Source organism: Melopsittacus undulatus, chromosome 3, assembly GCF_012275295.1.
Source record: "Melopsittacus undulatus isolate bMelUnd1 chromosome 3, bMelUnd1.mat.Z, whole genome shotgun sequence".
Classification (NCBI taxonomy): domain Eukaryota; kingdom Metazoa; phylum Chordata; class Aves; order Psittaciformes; family Psittaculidae; genus Melopsittacus; species Melopsittacus undulatus.
The window spans coordinates 86880698-86894914 of NC_047529.1; the positions used below are offsets into that span (position 1 = coordinate 86880698).

The following is a 14217-nucleotide window of genomic DNA, read 5'->3' on the forward strand; positions in this document are numbered from 1 at the left end:
CAGACCCTGGTCCTCTCCCACAAATGCGTACCTCCTGAGAGCAAATCAAGTCCTGGTAGCTTCGGACTCCCTGGTATCACCACTGAGCAGTGGGGATCTACCTCTGCAGGCTGGCAGCGAGTCGCGGGTCTCAGGGGAGGAACGGGGAACTCTTCCATTGACAGAATTGCAGAAGGGTTTCTTTCAGGCAGCCGAGGGGAGGAAATCCTCTGGCGGTTCTCAGTAAGGAAATAATAAACCACATCTATTTAGCTCCCCTAAAAGATAAGTGCGAAAAGCGCAAAACCGTCGGAAGGTTTCACCTAGCATTTACTGCCCGTGTAGCGGCAGCTCTGCTGCCACACGCATCTCTCCGGTGTACCCTGCTTCGGGCAGAGGCAGGCAATGCCTGCTCCTGCCGAGACAGCAGACCTGGCAGCCCTCCGCTATGCCCTGCTGCCCGCCCTGCTCCTCAGAGCTCTGTTCTTCGGTTTTTGCCCCCGCCAGAAACCTGGCTGCCTTGATCCTTACTCGTCTCCCTACCCCGATGGTACACCGGTTGGCAGCAGCGGGCGGGTGGAGGTGCCACGATCGGAGCTCACCGGGAGTGCGTCGGGGTGCATCGGGGAACTTCTCACAGCCTCCCCCTGCGTTAGGGGCTGCCAGCATTTGCACATGTTAATTCAGCAGGAGGCGTGGGGGGAATGAGCCTTGGGGGGGAGCAAACCGGCGTCCCCCGGAGCACCGGGGAGGGTTAATCGTCGAGGACCTGTGGGTCTGGGAGGAGAAAGCGGAGGCCGGGCTGGGGAGGGGGGAGGATAAGAGGAAAAGGGGAAGAGCGGCTCGGTGAGGTCGCACACCGCCAGCCTCCGCAGCTGCGGCAGTGCCTTCCCGCTGGCTCCCTCCGGAGAGGATACTGGAGGGGTAGTGTGAGAGGATTCTCCCTTCCCGTCCCAATTTTTTCCTGCCGCTTCTTCCTCCACAGGGGAGACGAAGCAGCAAGGGAAAGACAGCGATTCCCAGGGCTAGGCAGCAGCCCGTGTGAGGCGGAGGGAGGCGCGGCTCCCCGAGGGAGGCGGTGGGGTCCGGCGGATCCCCCCGGCAGTGCTACGCGGCGAAACGGCGAAAGGGGAGAGGCTGAGGCTCGGGAGCATCTCCGAGCCGGGGCTGGCTCTTGAATAGAGGGAGGGACACGGAGAGGGAGAAACTGCCGCCTCCCTGCTGTACACCCGTCCCCAAATTACAAAGGCTGCGGTGGGGAAAAAGAAAATACAGGACTTAAGCTGGGACCTCCCAGCCGGAGCGATTGTAAAGGAGCCAGAGCAGGCGTCGGGGAGGGGGAGCGTCACCCCAAGGAGAGTCCCCCTCCTCCGCTTCCCGGAGCCGCTCCGTGCCCACCGGTCCTGCCTCAGGATGTGGGTGCCGCTGCTGCTGCTGCTGCCGGAGCTGCTGCCGGCAGTGCCGGCCCAGAAGCTCTCCGCCCTCACGGTAAGCCCCCTCCCGCCACCGGGCTCTGCTCCCCCAGGGCGCACCTGAGCGGGCCGGTGCGTTTCCCCGGCGGGCGTGCGGGTCTTGGCTGCCGGGAGACAGGCGGAGGACGGAGCCCGCAGCCCGGCGGGGAGCCCTGCCGCCGCTTGTCCCGCACCGCGGAGAGCGACTGGCACCGCCGCCCCTGCGCGTCTGGCCGGGGAGCATGCGGCCCGTGGCAGCTAAGTGGAAGTTTACTGTGGGTCTCCGCAGAGCTTCAGGCCAATGTTAATGACAGCGTTAGTGCTTTTATTTGCCCGAAGCGGAATAGTGCTGCAGTGAGGTCTGCCTTTGGGCCGTCTTGGGTTGACCGATTTGAATTTATTTTTAATTATAAAGCGAAGTGAAACGAGCCTCTTTGGCTATTCCAGGCTCCGTGGTGCTAAACATGGAACTCTGCTTAGAGATGGGTGAGCCAATTCATTAGGCTTGCTAAATAAGCCATAAGCACTTCTCTAGCCAAGACTTGAGGTTTGCAGCTAATAGCTCGGTTCAGTCTTCTTGTAGAGCTTTCAGTGTTTGCAAAGCTATAATTAATGCAATCTGTAGAAATAAAAACATTTTCCTTAAATGTGTTTTTAAACAAGTGCTTGAGTAAACATAACGGACAGCTAGTACCTCTTTCAAGCTGTTTTTAAGTGTTTTGGTGAAGGCTCTGCCCTTTGGAGTTTGTTATGCTAAAGTTACAGGCAGTTGCAAAGTGAAATAGGCACTATTTTTGTCTAAGTCTTTTGTAAAATTTCTGTAAAATACTGAAAGTTGGTTTCTTCTTGTCTTTTTTTAATTTTCTTTTTTTTTTTAATTTATTTTTTCCCCCCCCCCCCCCTTTTTGAGTAAGGGGGTATAGAGAAAGCTCAAGGACACATGGCAGTGGGGGATGGCTGAGCTGATCATACCTGAAATTCTTGAGAAAAAATTTTGCCTCCTTGTCTAATTTTTCTGGGGGAAATGATTTGTAGATTCGAAGCTGCTAACTGAAACCTTGAAGGAATAAGTTTGCTCCATGAATCTTGTATTGTGTGGCATTTGAAAGTGTGGGACAGATGAAGTCAAGTGATTCTCATCTTTTCAAGCACCTCATTTGAAGCACCCTTAGGCTGTCAGATGATATGTACTATTATAGTTAACGGATTAACATTGCAATTTAATTCCAAGCTCACTTTCACAAATGTGCAAGCAGCATTTATAAGAGATTAAATGTTATATTCTTTCTTCTGTACATAAAAAACTTCCAAATATCAGTGTGGAAGTAAACTGGAAATGCTACCAAAACTTAATTTGTCCAAGTGTGAAACAAGACTGATTGTGCCTGTTTTATCACCTTTAAATGTTCCATAATCCAAATGATGCCAAAGTCTTTTAGCAGATGTATATAAATCACTGCTGAATCTAACTGTCATTCGGTGAGTGGTTGCCTGCCTCACAAAAGGGAAGAAAAATCTGGGCAAGGGCAGTTGTGCAAACTCTTTAAAAAATAAATATCATAGTCTTGTTCAGATGTATTTGACTTTGGTGTAAGCTGAGAGATGTCTGAAGTCCCTCTGTTACCTCTTTCATCCATTCAGAGTGTGTGTTGTTCATCTTTGCACCATGTAGTAGCGCATCCTTACAAACCATGCCCAGAAAAATGTGAATCCTGGTGGATTCTCCTCCTGCTACCAAAAAGGTAATGGCTTTGGAGATGTTATGCTTTTGGGTTGAATTAAGCTTGAACGTTTCGATAGGGGTAGCTAGCATTGTCAGTAAAGAACTCTAGATTCTCCTGTTTTTCTGCTGTCTGTACTCTTCTTTCAGAGATGGCTAGCCTGCATGAATACTAGCCGACAGAGTGCTTCCATAGATTGGATAATGAACAGACACCCGCAGGAAGAAAACAGCATATATACACTACACTCATACCCACATACTTTTTTCATCTTCCAGCAAGACTAAACTTTGAATGAGGCAGGTTTATTTCTACTGTTTTTCCACTTCCCTGTTTAAACAACAACAAAAAGGCAATGCTATTACAGCAACAAATACCACAGCAGTAAACCATTCTTTACTCCTGCAGTCATTCTGCTTACAGCTCACAGACTGCATAACCCCTTCCTGCATATACCTTTCTTAATATTCATGGATAGTATCTGTATAATTCTAAGGAAAAATAAAACAAGCCTGTGTAGAAAGACCAAGAAACTATGACTTCTATCACCTGCTGTGCCAGTGTATGATGGCAGAGAATTACCATTCTTTTCTGCACAACAGATAAAGATTTTGGGTTTCTTTGTGGTAAGAAGAATAACAGAGAAAGACTGGTATTTTCACAAATAACTAGAGGCCATGGGGACAAAGCATGTTTCACTGTGGACACGAGTTTCATGAAAACTGCAGGATGATATGGGGAGGGTGAGCACAATCCTGATGGTATCACACTGTCATGAGTATAGGCAGCTTGCTTGCAAGTGGTGGAAATATCAGGGGCACAGTCTCCTTAACTGCAGTTGTAAATCTGCTATAAGATGAACCTTAGTGATGACACAATAATAAATTTAGTTTCCTCTAGCAAAAGTGTCTCTAAAGTTAAGGTCATCTTCCAAAAGATGACTGCATGAATCAGAGGTTTTTTCCTTGCCTGAGTGTTGAACAGCTCTAGGTTCTAAGTGATAAACTGCACAATGGCTAGGCAGGGAGCAGGGTGTCAGTGTATGTCTTTATGCATATTTTCATCTGTCTGAACAGATTTCTGTGCTGTTTCAACTTCTATGTCCTTGCTGGTTCCAGAAGCAGAGCAAGTATCTGCTGTGGTTTAACCCTAGCTGGCAACTAAGCACTACACAGCCGCTCCCTCAGCCCCCCTTCTCTGCCAGTACACCCTCTCAGTGTTGTAAACCATGACATGTAGCTTCTGGAGAAGACTTTCAGTAGTTTACAGAGCTATACCCCTGTTTTGTCAGGAATAATATTTTTGCATTTCACTGGGGCAGAAATGCTCAGAACAGCCACCCATGTCTATTTCAGGTAAACACTTGATTGTCAGATGTTGGAAGTTTTGTGGTAGTCCACTAGCAAGACATTAATTTTCATACAAATAACACCTCCAAGAGATTCCTGATTGCCTAACTTCCAACTGCAGGTCTGCAGGGACTGATGAGCATATGGCTTCCTATAACCTTGATGATAGTGATCAGGACAATTTAAGGCAGGTGGATCCATCAGAGTAGGCAACAAGCAGTTGCGATGCATCAGGCAGTCTAAAGTCTGGTCCCCTGGTCTTTGCAGCTATATCTAAAGTGAGTGTATGAGTGTTGTAACAGTTCTTTCTCTGCTCAAACTGTGGACCCAATCAGCACCCACTTGGGTCCCTGTCTGCGTGCCAGGGTAAAGGAGGAACATGAGGGGTGGGCTGATGCACACCTGAATCTTCATTTTGGAACCAGGATATGCATCAGAGTCCAGGAGTTTAGAAGTTCTCATGTGTTCACTCAGTTAGATAGCCCAACACGACTTTGAGTTTGTACCAGTCTTGGCCTCTTGTCAGCAGAAAATACTCTTTGCTAAAGTTGATCCTAGCCTCTGATCTTCTGAGTAGGAGCATATTGCAATGGTAAACAAAGCGAGGGGAAACACAATATTCCACTTCTGAATTGCTAGCTGAGACATAGTTACAAAGATACAGCCAAAGAGTATTACTTAGTATGATATTTATTGTTATTTCAAATAAACAAACATTGGCAACAGAACAATGGTTTTCATTCTGGAAAGGTAGACTGAGAGCAGTCTCATAAGAAATGGTAAGGTCTGGAGGGACTCTAGCCAATTTGGCTGCTTCTGGATTTTCCCTCCCCTTGTATCAAATACTAATGTAAAACATTCTTACATTCCAAAAAATACCTTAAGTATCCTGTCCTTTTACCTTGTTTATGGAAAGGCAGGTAATAGTCTGCAATATTTGTAATGTGTTGGAATGTTTGTGCAATGCTGAAATTTTATTCTGATCTGTTAGGTGCACAGTGTATTTCTGGATGTGTGAAACCGATGAGAGCTGAGCCTTATTGATGTATTAGGGGAATAGTCATATCTTGAAGATATAGGTACTTTTGTTTTATAACACAGTGTTTTAAAGAAAGCCCATTTTGTTGTTCAAATAAGTAAGTTTATGATCACTTCACTTACCAACACACTTACTTTGTTTATGCTGTATTTTTGGAACCATCAGCTTATCTTGTATCTCAGTTGCAGTGTTGTGTGTGTGCATGTACTTGTACAAACAATAGCCCTGCTTATTTTAAAATCTTGATGACTTAATCTACAAACTATCTAATTTTATTCTTTCAAAGCCTTTCTGAACCATGAATCCTTCTCAATGCAATTTTGATCCTAGATCTTACAAAGGAAGAAAGTTTGCTTGAAATCGCTTCTTGAAATGAACACCTCTGCCTGTTAAAAGTTCCTTTCATCAGAGGCTGAAAATTTCAGGGAACAATTGTTTCCTTTTTCTCCCTTGGCACAGGCTTTGTGAGTATTCAATAGCATTTAATGCACTGGATAGCTTCCACGACACTCACCAATATAGGATGGACCACTAAGGTAGTTCAGTAACGCAAAGTTAAACACAATCAAAGCTTTCCAAGTTAAGGACCTATTTGGTTGGCGTCTGCAAGCACAAACATTTGGAAAAGTTACTCTAATTGTGACTGAAAAACCAAGACCATAAATAAAACTGTAAGTGGCTCCAGATCCTACCAGCATTGTTACTGCAAATGGGCATTGGTACAACCAAGGGTACATCAGCTCCGAAAATAAAACACTTTCAACAATACTTCCTTCCAATAAACTCTCAAGACACTTCCCACTAAAAAAACAAAAACAAAACCTGGGAGAGTTATTATTGAAAGAGTCAGCAAATCTTTTGATCAGGGGTTAGGAGTAATTTTTCTGCATGCAGCCAACATAAACTATACCTTATAATGTGAAAGACATAATGGAGATGGTAGGTTGACTGCACAGCCATAAGATTTTAAAACTGAAATTCAATAGGAGAAATGAACATGGGTGGGGAGGCAAGAGAAGGACGGAGGAAACAAACAAAAGTGTAGATCGTGCGTATTTTGGTCAGTTGTGGTGCTTTCATCCATTCCCTATTGCCCACTGAATACCTCGAGGAACAGCTGTATGTATTCCTTGAGAGCTGGTAAACCTCAAGGTTTGGTTCATTTTGAGAAGCCTCCAAAGGTTTAGCTGCTATCCAAAACCTATCTGAACCCTGTTCATTTGGAAATTGGGCTACAAATCTTTTCAAGACCTGGCTCACTCAGGACTTCGCTAGTGTTTCCATTTCTTTGGCCAGACCAGCCTCACCACAGGCACAGCCATTTTCATGGTATTTTGGTACTTCCATTTCCTGTCAGGCCTGAGACCAGGAAGTGCAGAGGCGCCTGAAAATTAAAAACTGAGTAAGAAAGAATTGGGATCAAAGGCCTATTTTTGAACGGCAAATGAAGGTCTGAGTTTGGTTTAAGAATGCCATTTTGTATCTGAACAAATTCATGTGTTCTTGGGGAAGCTGCAGGATGAATAGAGGTTACATTTTGCAAAGGACTCAGGGGTTTTCAAACGTTTAGTGTTTTCTTTAGGATCAAACCCCAAATGCTTCATAATTTTCTGGTTGATTCAATATTGTGTTTTGAGGTAGATTTTAAACTGTTCTGATGAAAGATTCACGATGAAGATCTTTTCACGGTGAAGAGTTGGAATGCTTTCTTCAGAAGTAGCATAGCCAAAATGGTTTTTGACTGTGTGTATAATGCCCTCCTCTCCTCTGCCCCTCTACTGTCTTCTACAACAAAATCCTGGCGATGCTAATCATTTTGGTCTCTATGGCCCCATGTAGTCTAATGGGATATGCTTCTGTTGATGTTTCTCTAGCCACTTCTGGTTGTTAATTGATAATCACTGCCTTCATATTATTTTCCAGTGCAACACTAGCCATGAACCTGAAAAGAGAAAATGCTTCAGGAAAAAAGCTTGAAGTTTGAAATTGTAATATTACATAGAATAATTTATGCTGATGGAAAAAGAAGGATAACTTAAGATGCAGCAAGAAATTTGCCATAAGCAAAGAACTGATCAGAGAAGAGCAGGTATAGCTTTTTTCTGTCCAGCACTTTTCAGATCTTTGCCTTGTTGCCCCATTGCATAGGCAATTGGTCTGGATTGTAGTCATTGCTGTGGTGCAATGGTGTGCATGGAATACAAGGATACAAACTGGTTATGGACAGGTGAAAGCTACCCAAAAGCGTATGGTTTGGTATTAGATTCATGTGGTAACACTTAGCAGCAGAGGGTTTCTTAATATGACTTTACCAAATTATGAATGGTCTTCAAAGAAGCAAAGTTAATGTAGCATCACATCTTAACCACAGAACTCATGAAGTAAAGTTTGTGTGGAGTCAGTCCCCTAAACACAAATTTTAGCCAGTTCTTGCAGAAGAAATTGCATTGGTGAGTTAGTAACTGGCCTTAAGTGTTTTTTTTTCTCCCGTTTCTAATTTATTAGCTTTTAAAAATGGTCACTAAGTATTTCATCAGCTGCTGAGAAGCCAGGCTAATAGAGAATACATCCTAGAATTCTTGTTGGGATGGAAAGAGAAAACATTTCCTGAAGGCAATCCTTTCCAGCTTTCTTCCTGGCTTGCTCAGTGTGCTGCTAGAAAACTTGCTCAAGAATGTTTACCTCATACCTACCCAAAACCTAGGTTTTTATTTTTCTTTCATTTACTTTAAGCTGCTTGTTCTGTCATCTTCTGAGTCACCGAGTAAAGATCTTTTTTATTTCTGTGCTACCTTAAATTTGTTTTGAGGATGTAATAGTATACTTTCCTGTCTTTTAGGTGTTTGTTTTTAAACTGTGTACAAACTAGCTGTTATACATATGCTATAAATCTTTGACTATCTGTCTTGGAGCACCTAAAGAGTACTTAAAACAAAGAAAAATTCTATTGCTCTCAAGTGTTCTTTTTATTTATGCCATGGCTGCATGCTGTATTTTACAGATTTTTAGGATTCATCTACTGCTGTAAAATGCTCACAGTTTTTTGTTCAGGCTGGATTTATCATACGTTTATCTATAATGTGACCTTTGTTCAGTATTAAAGCAAGATACTGTCACTGAATAAGCAGTGTAAATGGTCAGGAGCGGTCTGTACATTTTTTGAAGCGAAAGTAATGTCAGATAAACATTTTAATGCTAATCAGGATGGACTCACCACAGTCCTTGTAGCAAGCTGCAGTAGAGAGAAAACCTACAGACTGCAGGCATGTGTGGATGTCAGGGAGGAAAGGCAATGACTCGGTTTAACTTTCTCTTGCTCTTGCCTGGAATGAAGTGGAGGAGTGGTGGAGTTTAGTCTGAGTGAAGGTCTGCCATTGAGTCTCATTACTATTTTGAAGGAAGGCCAGAAAGGAGGGTGACATTTTGGTGGACACACAAACCATTTAACTACAGTTTCACCATAACATGACTATGTGAACAGAAATGTTAAGCCAGATCAAATGTCCTGAAGCATCGCAGAGCTCAAACTGTGTGATCTGCCTGGGATCTAAATCATGCAATCTAGAGAACCTTTTTCTTTGCTAGGTGCTTGTCATTACAGTGGCATCTTTCTGTTGATGGTAAAGTGTAGGGTCTGGGACCTCTTTCTGGAGAATACAAGGTGGAAATATGGCACTGGTGTCATATCAGAAAGGCTGAGTTACTAAAATGAAAGAGCTGATACATGCATGAGGCTGTGAGGCTGATGCACGTGTGCCATTCTGGCTGCAGTGCATTTGCCTTTGTCTTGACTTCCTATAGGCATCCAAACACCCTGGATTCCCTTTTGGCATGGCAAGGAGAACCTAATGGTCATAAAAGGAGTGTTATTATCAGAGGCACGTATCGTAAGGACATATTGAACATGGCTTCTGAACTAGCTCTGGTTCAGTTGCCCCATTAAATGTATTTGTCCTCATGTCCATCTGCATAGCTGAAGAATTGTTCAATGCATTTAATCATAGCATTTCAAGTAGTTCTTATTTGCTTTAGCATCAATATTGATGCTACTTAGCACAGCCAAAGGGGTGCCAATGAAGCTGACCTATGCTCTGTAAGGTTGGTCACTGCCACCTTTTTATGCCAGTAGTGCTGTATAGCACTGCTCAAGACAGGTGAGTAGCCATCCTATGGACTGATGTGCCTGTTAGGGTGAAAAAATAGCTTTTTTAAAGTAAAAATTTTTATCAAATAAATGAAATCAAGTAAGTAAAACCTGGTCTCAAGTGAGCTACCTTGTAACAGAAGAGAGTATATATTCTAAAGATGCCTTTGTCCCTGCAACTGGATTTAGAAATAAAAGAGACTATTAACAAAGAAACTAAAGAAAGCTTTGACTTGACCATACATTTATTTGTTTAGTAAATTATCTCATATTTTTGAGAGGCAGCCGTCAATGACTTAAGAGACGTGAAATTAAAAATCAAAGAGGGAAGTCTATACAGGTCTTTCTGCTTTATCTCCTCCTGTGCATTCCGTTGCAAACACAGCCTCGTGGCATCACTTGCGCAGCATCCTCAGGGGCAGGGAGGTCACCTGTCTTCTGTGACACTTCAGGGATCCACCACGGGAGGGGGCACAAGAGCAGCACGGTCTGCTCGGTCCCTGCTGGAACGCAAATCCGAAATGGAAAACAAATCTCAACAGAAACTATTGGAAGGTAGAATATCTTTCTGTGAAAAGAAAATGTCTTTAATGGTATGGCTTGCCATAACATTAACTAACCATTAGCACTCCTGAGAGCTCAGAGCAGGCTGGTGTGGACTATAGGGAAAATATGGCTTAACATATGATCTGCTCTTGACTGTGGGACACCAGGAGGGGTTCAGCCTGCAGAAAGTGACCTATTCATTTCATTACATTTATCTATAATGTTTCTTTTTGCGGCATTTGTTACATGAATTCTGGTGAGAAAGACAAAAAAAAATGCACAATTTATTTTCCACACTGTATTTAATGGGATTATGTTTCTGACTGCACCCTCCTGGGAAGGCAGTTTTCAAGCATGTCAAATTTTTGATAGATTTCAGCCTAAGTGGATTTAGTTGCAAATCTGAACTTTGAACAGGAGATTTTGTCTTTCCGTTTTGTTTCCTCCTTGAAAGGTTCCATAAATTATGTTTCTGAGAGGAAGGGAAAGATTTTTTGAAAGAAGTGTTCATTTGGTAAATTGTTCTTCTGTTTAAGTTTCCTCTTTCCAGGTGCTGAGTGACTCCCAGAGCAAAAGTTCTGTCATTGCTTAGTGATGGACTTCCATTAGTTTGCAATAAAATCACAAGGCAATATTAATGCACTGATAATTGATTTCTTTCTCAAGGAAAAATAACAAAAAGTAGAGTTTAAATGTCTATTTGTCTGCATCTAGTGCAGTAATTTTCTCTAGTCCAAAACGGGTGCCAGTGCTGCTCTTCTGAAATGTCTGTATTTATGTATGTTTATGGATGCAAGACAAGATGAGATCCAAGGCAGTGAGAGACTCATAATGATTTCCTACTAGATGGTAAAGACATATCTGACACCAAGATGGAATGGCTGATAGAGATTGCTTTCTGCATCTTGGTGGCTGCTGAAAACCCCACAGAAGAAGAAGGAACTGGTGAGATAATCACCGATTCACAATAAATGTAGTGTTGAGGTAAAACCAAAGAAAAGAGCTGGTAGAAACTGATTATAGGAGCGAGGCCAGAGGAGCTCAAAGTTGCCCTCCTTTGTGACTCTTGGTTTTGACTGGGCTGTTTCTGGCCTCTGCAGATCTTTCTTCAACCTTCTGCTTCTCCATACAGTTGATCTTCCTTCCTTAGTACATCTTCTTCTTCAGTATTTATATGCCTTGCTTATTTATAGACTGTAAGCTCTTTGTACCAGGTTTGGGCAAAAGAGTCTAATTCTTGGTTGACCCCCTTGGTATATCATCATTATCAGGTTCAGTAATAAATAAGAGTAGATGTTGAATGACACTTGTTTACAGATGATGTTGAACACAAATAATAGAAGGTATATAAATTGTGTCATGCAGGCAATTGGGGCCACAGTTTCTTCTTTACATCCTCTACATAGTATTCAGGCTGCTACTTCATTTTCCTTTTTGTTTTTTTCTTAACCTAATCTACCTTTTGTAAAGAATTGGAGCACCCAATTCAGCAATACAAGATGAAATGAGCAAAAGAGACTATTCCCTAGTCTTGTCATGCTGCTGACCAAGGGGTTCTGCATAGCGCAGTGGGCCAAGTGTCATCTGCTTGGTATTTCCTGACTTGTATGAGCTTAGCGTTTCAACCTTATCATTGCCCTGAAGCTGGGGTTCTCAGGCTGTGGTATGCATTTCCTTTCATGGTGCAAAATTCTTTCTGCCCTAAAGAACAAAAAAGAAAAAAACAACAACAAAAAAAACCCTGAACCAATGCAGACTGGTCTTTCCTTCAAAGAATAAAGGGAATATTGGGATGTTTCTTCCTATTTTTGCATGTAGTTCAGCATAGAGCTGGGAGTTTCTTTAACCACTGCTCTTCCCTACCTTTTCTTGGGGGAGAAAACAAGATTGGTCTGTATGCAAAATACTAACATCCTGTGGTTGCAGATGAAAGAGCTGAAAGCTGTTCTTGCTGCTACATTCACCACCTCTTGAATATGCTCTCTTTCCATAGAAGCAGGAGCACGAAGAACCCTCTGGGAAAAGGCTCTCTTGACAACCTCAAAAGGTTGTTGAGCATTATCAAGGAGCACAGATCTTCCTATAGGCTACCTGGGGCTTCAAAATATTACACATCAGCTGCAGTAAATTCCCTAGATTGCCATCTCCTACCTTAAGACTACCCATGTCAGTTATATATGTGTATGCAGGGGTCTACTATATACATTCCCATGTAATGCTTTTTTTCTTTTGTTTTCCAACAAAGGGAAAAGCCAGTTTCTATGTGATTTAAAATTCCTGTATGGGGAGTTTAAATGGGATTAGTAACCAGGATTTCATATTTTTTTCCCTCTGGAGTTTATGCAATTTGATCTGGCCACTTTGATCTGAATTATTTTTGTTTGTGTGTTTTGGTCTAAGGAAAGGGATGATGCACAGGAGATTAGTATTAGTTTTCATTTGACAAGCTGTCTAAGTTCTTAGGTTTTGAATGTGTTGGAGACGCTGCAGGGCAGCTGTGTTTGGTAGTTGATAAATTTGTGTTACCTAAAGACTGAAAAGAACACAATCTCCCTTCAAATCTCAGATCAAGTCTACTTCAGGAACTGCCTCAGGCGATAGTTTGTTTTATTTTAGTAGCTCTCCTGACTATCATCCTAAATGAATAAAGAAAGCTTTTACTGTTTGAATTGCTTATTATGACAGAAGCAGTCAAAAAGTTACATAGTTTCTCTCCTTGACACAAAACCAAATAATTTCTTAAAAACCTGTTATCCTGAGTCTTCTCTTCACCCTTGGGGGTGAGGAAACACCAAAGTGAGACTCGTTTTACAGCCATGTCAGAAAATTACACTAATTTCATACAAGTAAGGAGCACCCAGAAGTGTTCAACGAAATCAGGTGGTTACAATTAGGACTAGTCCCATGTAAAAATTCACTTTTTCCACCAGTTAAAGCAGCATCAGAGGTGCAGTGAAATTCCCTGGAGGGATCTTCATATAAATGAGTTAAACATTAGAAAGAGTGTGCATGATGGATGGAAAAGCCTGAGAGAAATGACAAATCTATCAAAGCTGCAGGGGGTCAAAGTTCATATTCTACAGCTATTTTGTGGTATGCAGGATGTCTCTCAGGAAGAACCCTGCAGCTATCTGCTGTCAGCAGCAGCAAAGCAGGTGTGCATGTGTGTCTGAGAGAGGCAGAGATAGATGCTTTCTATTTCTCATACCTGGTGTTTCTTGCTTGAATGCAGGTCAACACCTTTTGAAACTCTGTGATTATTTTTTTAATGTTTCTGGTTTTGCTAGAGCACTGGTGTTTAGAGGAGTGACTTTTAGATGTTGTTAACAAAGTACAATTGGAGCTGATTACTTAATTTCGTATCAGTTCTTTGTGACTGTAAAATGGCCTGAGGGCTGCGTATATCATTTGCACGCATTCTGTGTCCTGCATTGTTTAAGAAGAGGTGGGATGTGTGCCAGGTGTCTGCAAGGCAGTTCAAATAGTGGAACAGGGTGGGTGAGGGGAAGTGAGACAGTTTGCCCCCTTGTACGCTGTTTTTAGAGGTCAGAAATGATTCTGACTCACCATGATGCAGACCTTTCTGATAAAGCTCCAGCTTCTGTCCTGGCCCTCTGGAATATCATTTTGCTTTTGTATACCTCATGTGATTTGGAGAGTAGAAATGTCTGAGACAAACACTCAACATAAGTAAGTTTGGAGCTCTCTGACCATGTCCTGTGTGTCATGGATAGAGCTGTTGCAGGTGTAGAGGTACACACATGCCAGAGGGTTTGTATGATGGCAGTTCAAATATTCCATACTCTTTATAATGGATGTGTCCAAATTCCTCCACTACATCTCCCTGGGTCCAGTGGGAGTTTGAGCAAGTCAAAGTTGAACATGTCTGTGTCCTCTTGACCCTGGAACAAGGGAACCTTTATTTGCTTTCCGGAAAGGAATGAAGGAGAATAAAGTTGACTATGGGTTTCCCATGTAAGGGCAGAAG

General features: G+C 42.7%; 1 protein-coding gene across 3 annotated transcripts in view; it reads left to right on the forward strand.

Annotated features, from left to right (window-relative positions):
• The first annotated feature begins 840 nt into the window (after positions 1–840).
• SMOC2 (SPARC related modular calcium binding 2) overlaps positions 841–14217 on the forward strand; it is a 141328-nt gene continuing 127951 nt past the window's right edge. For all 3 annotated transcript variants that reach the window (XM_031048588.2, XM_031048589.2, XM_031048590.2), the window contains exon 1: positions 841–1467. In XM_031048588.2, coding sequence (XP_030904448.1) covers positions 1393–1467 — 75 coding nt within the window. In that variant the 5' untranslated portion in view covers positions 841–1392. The remainder of the gene's footprint in view (positions 1468–14217) is intronic.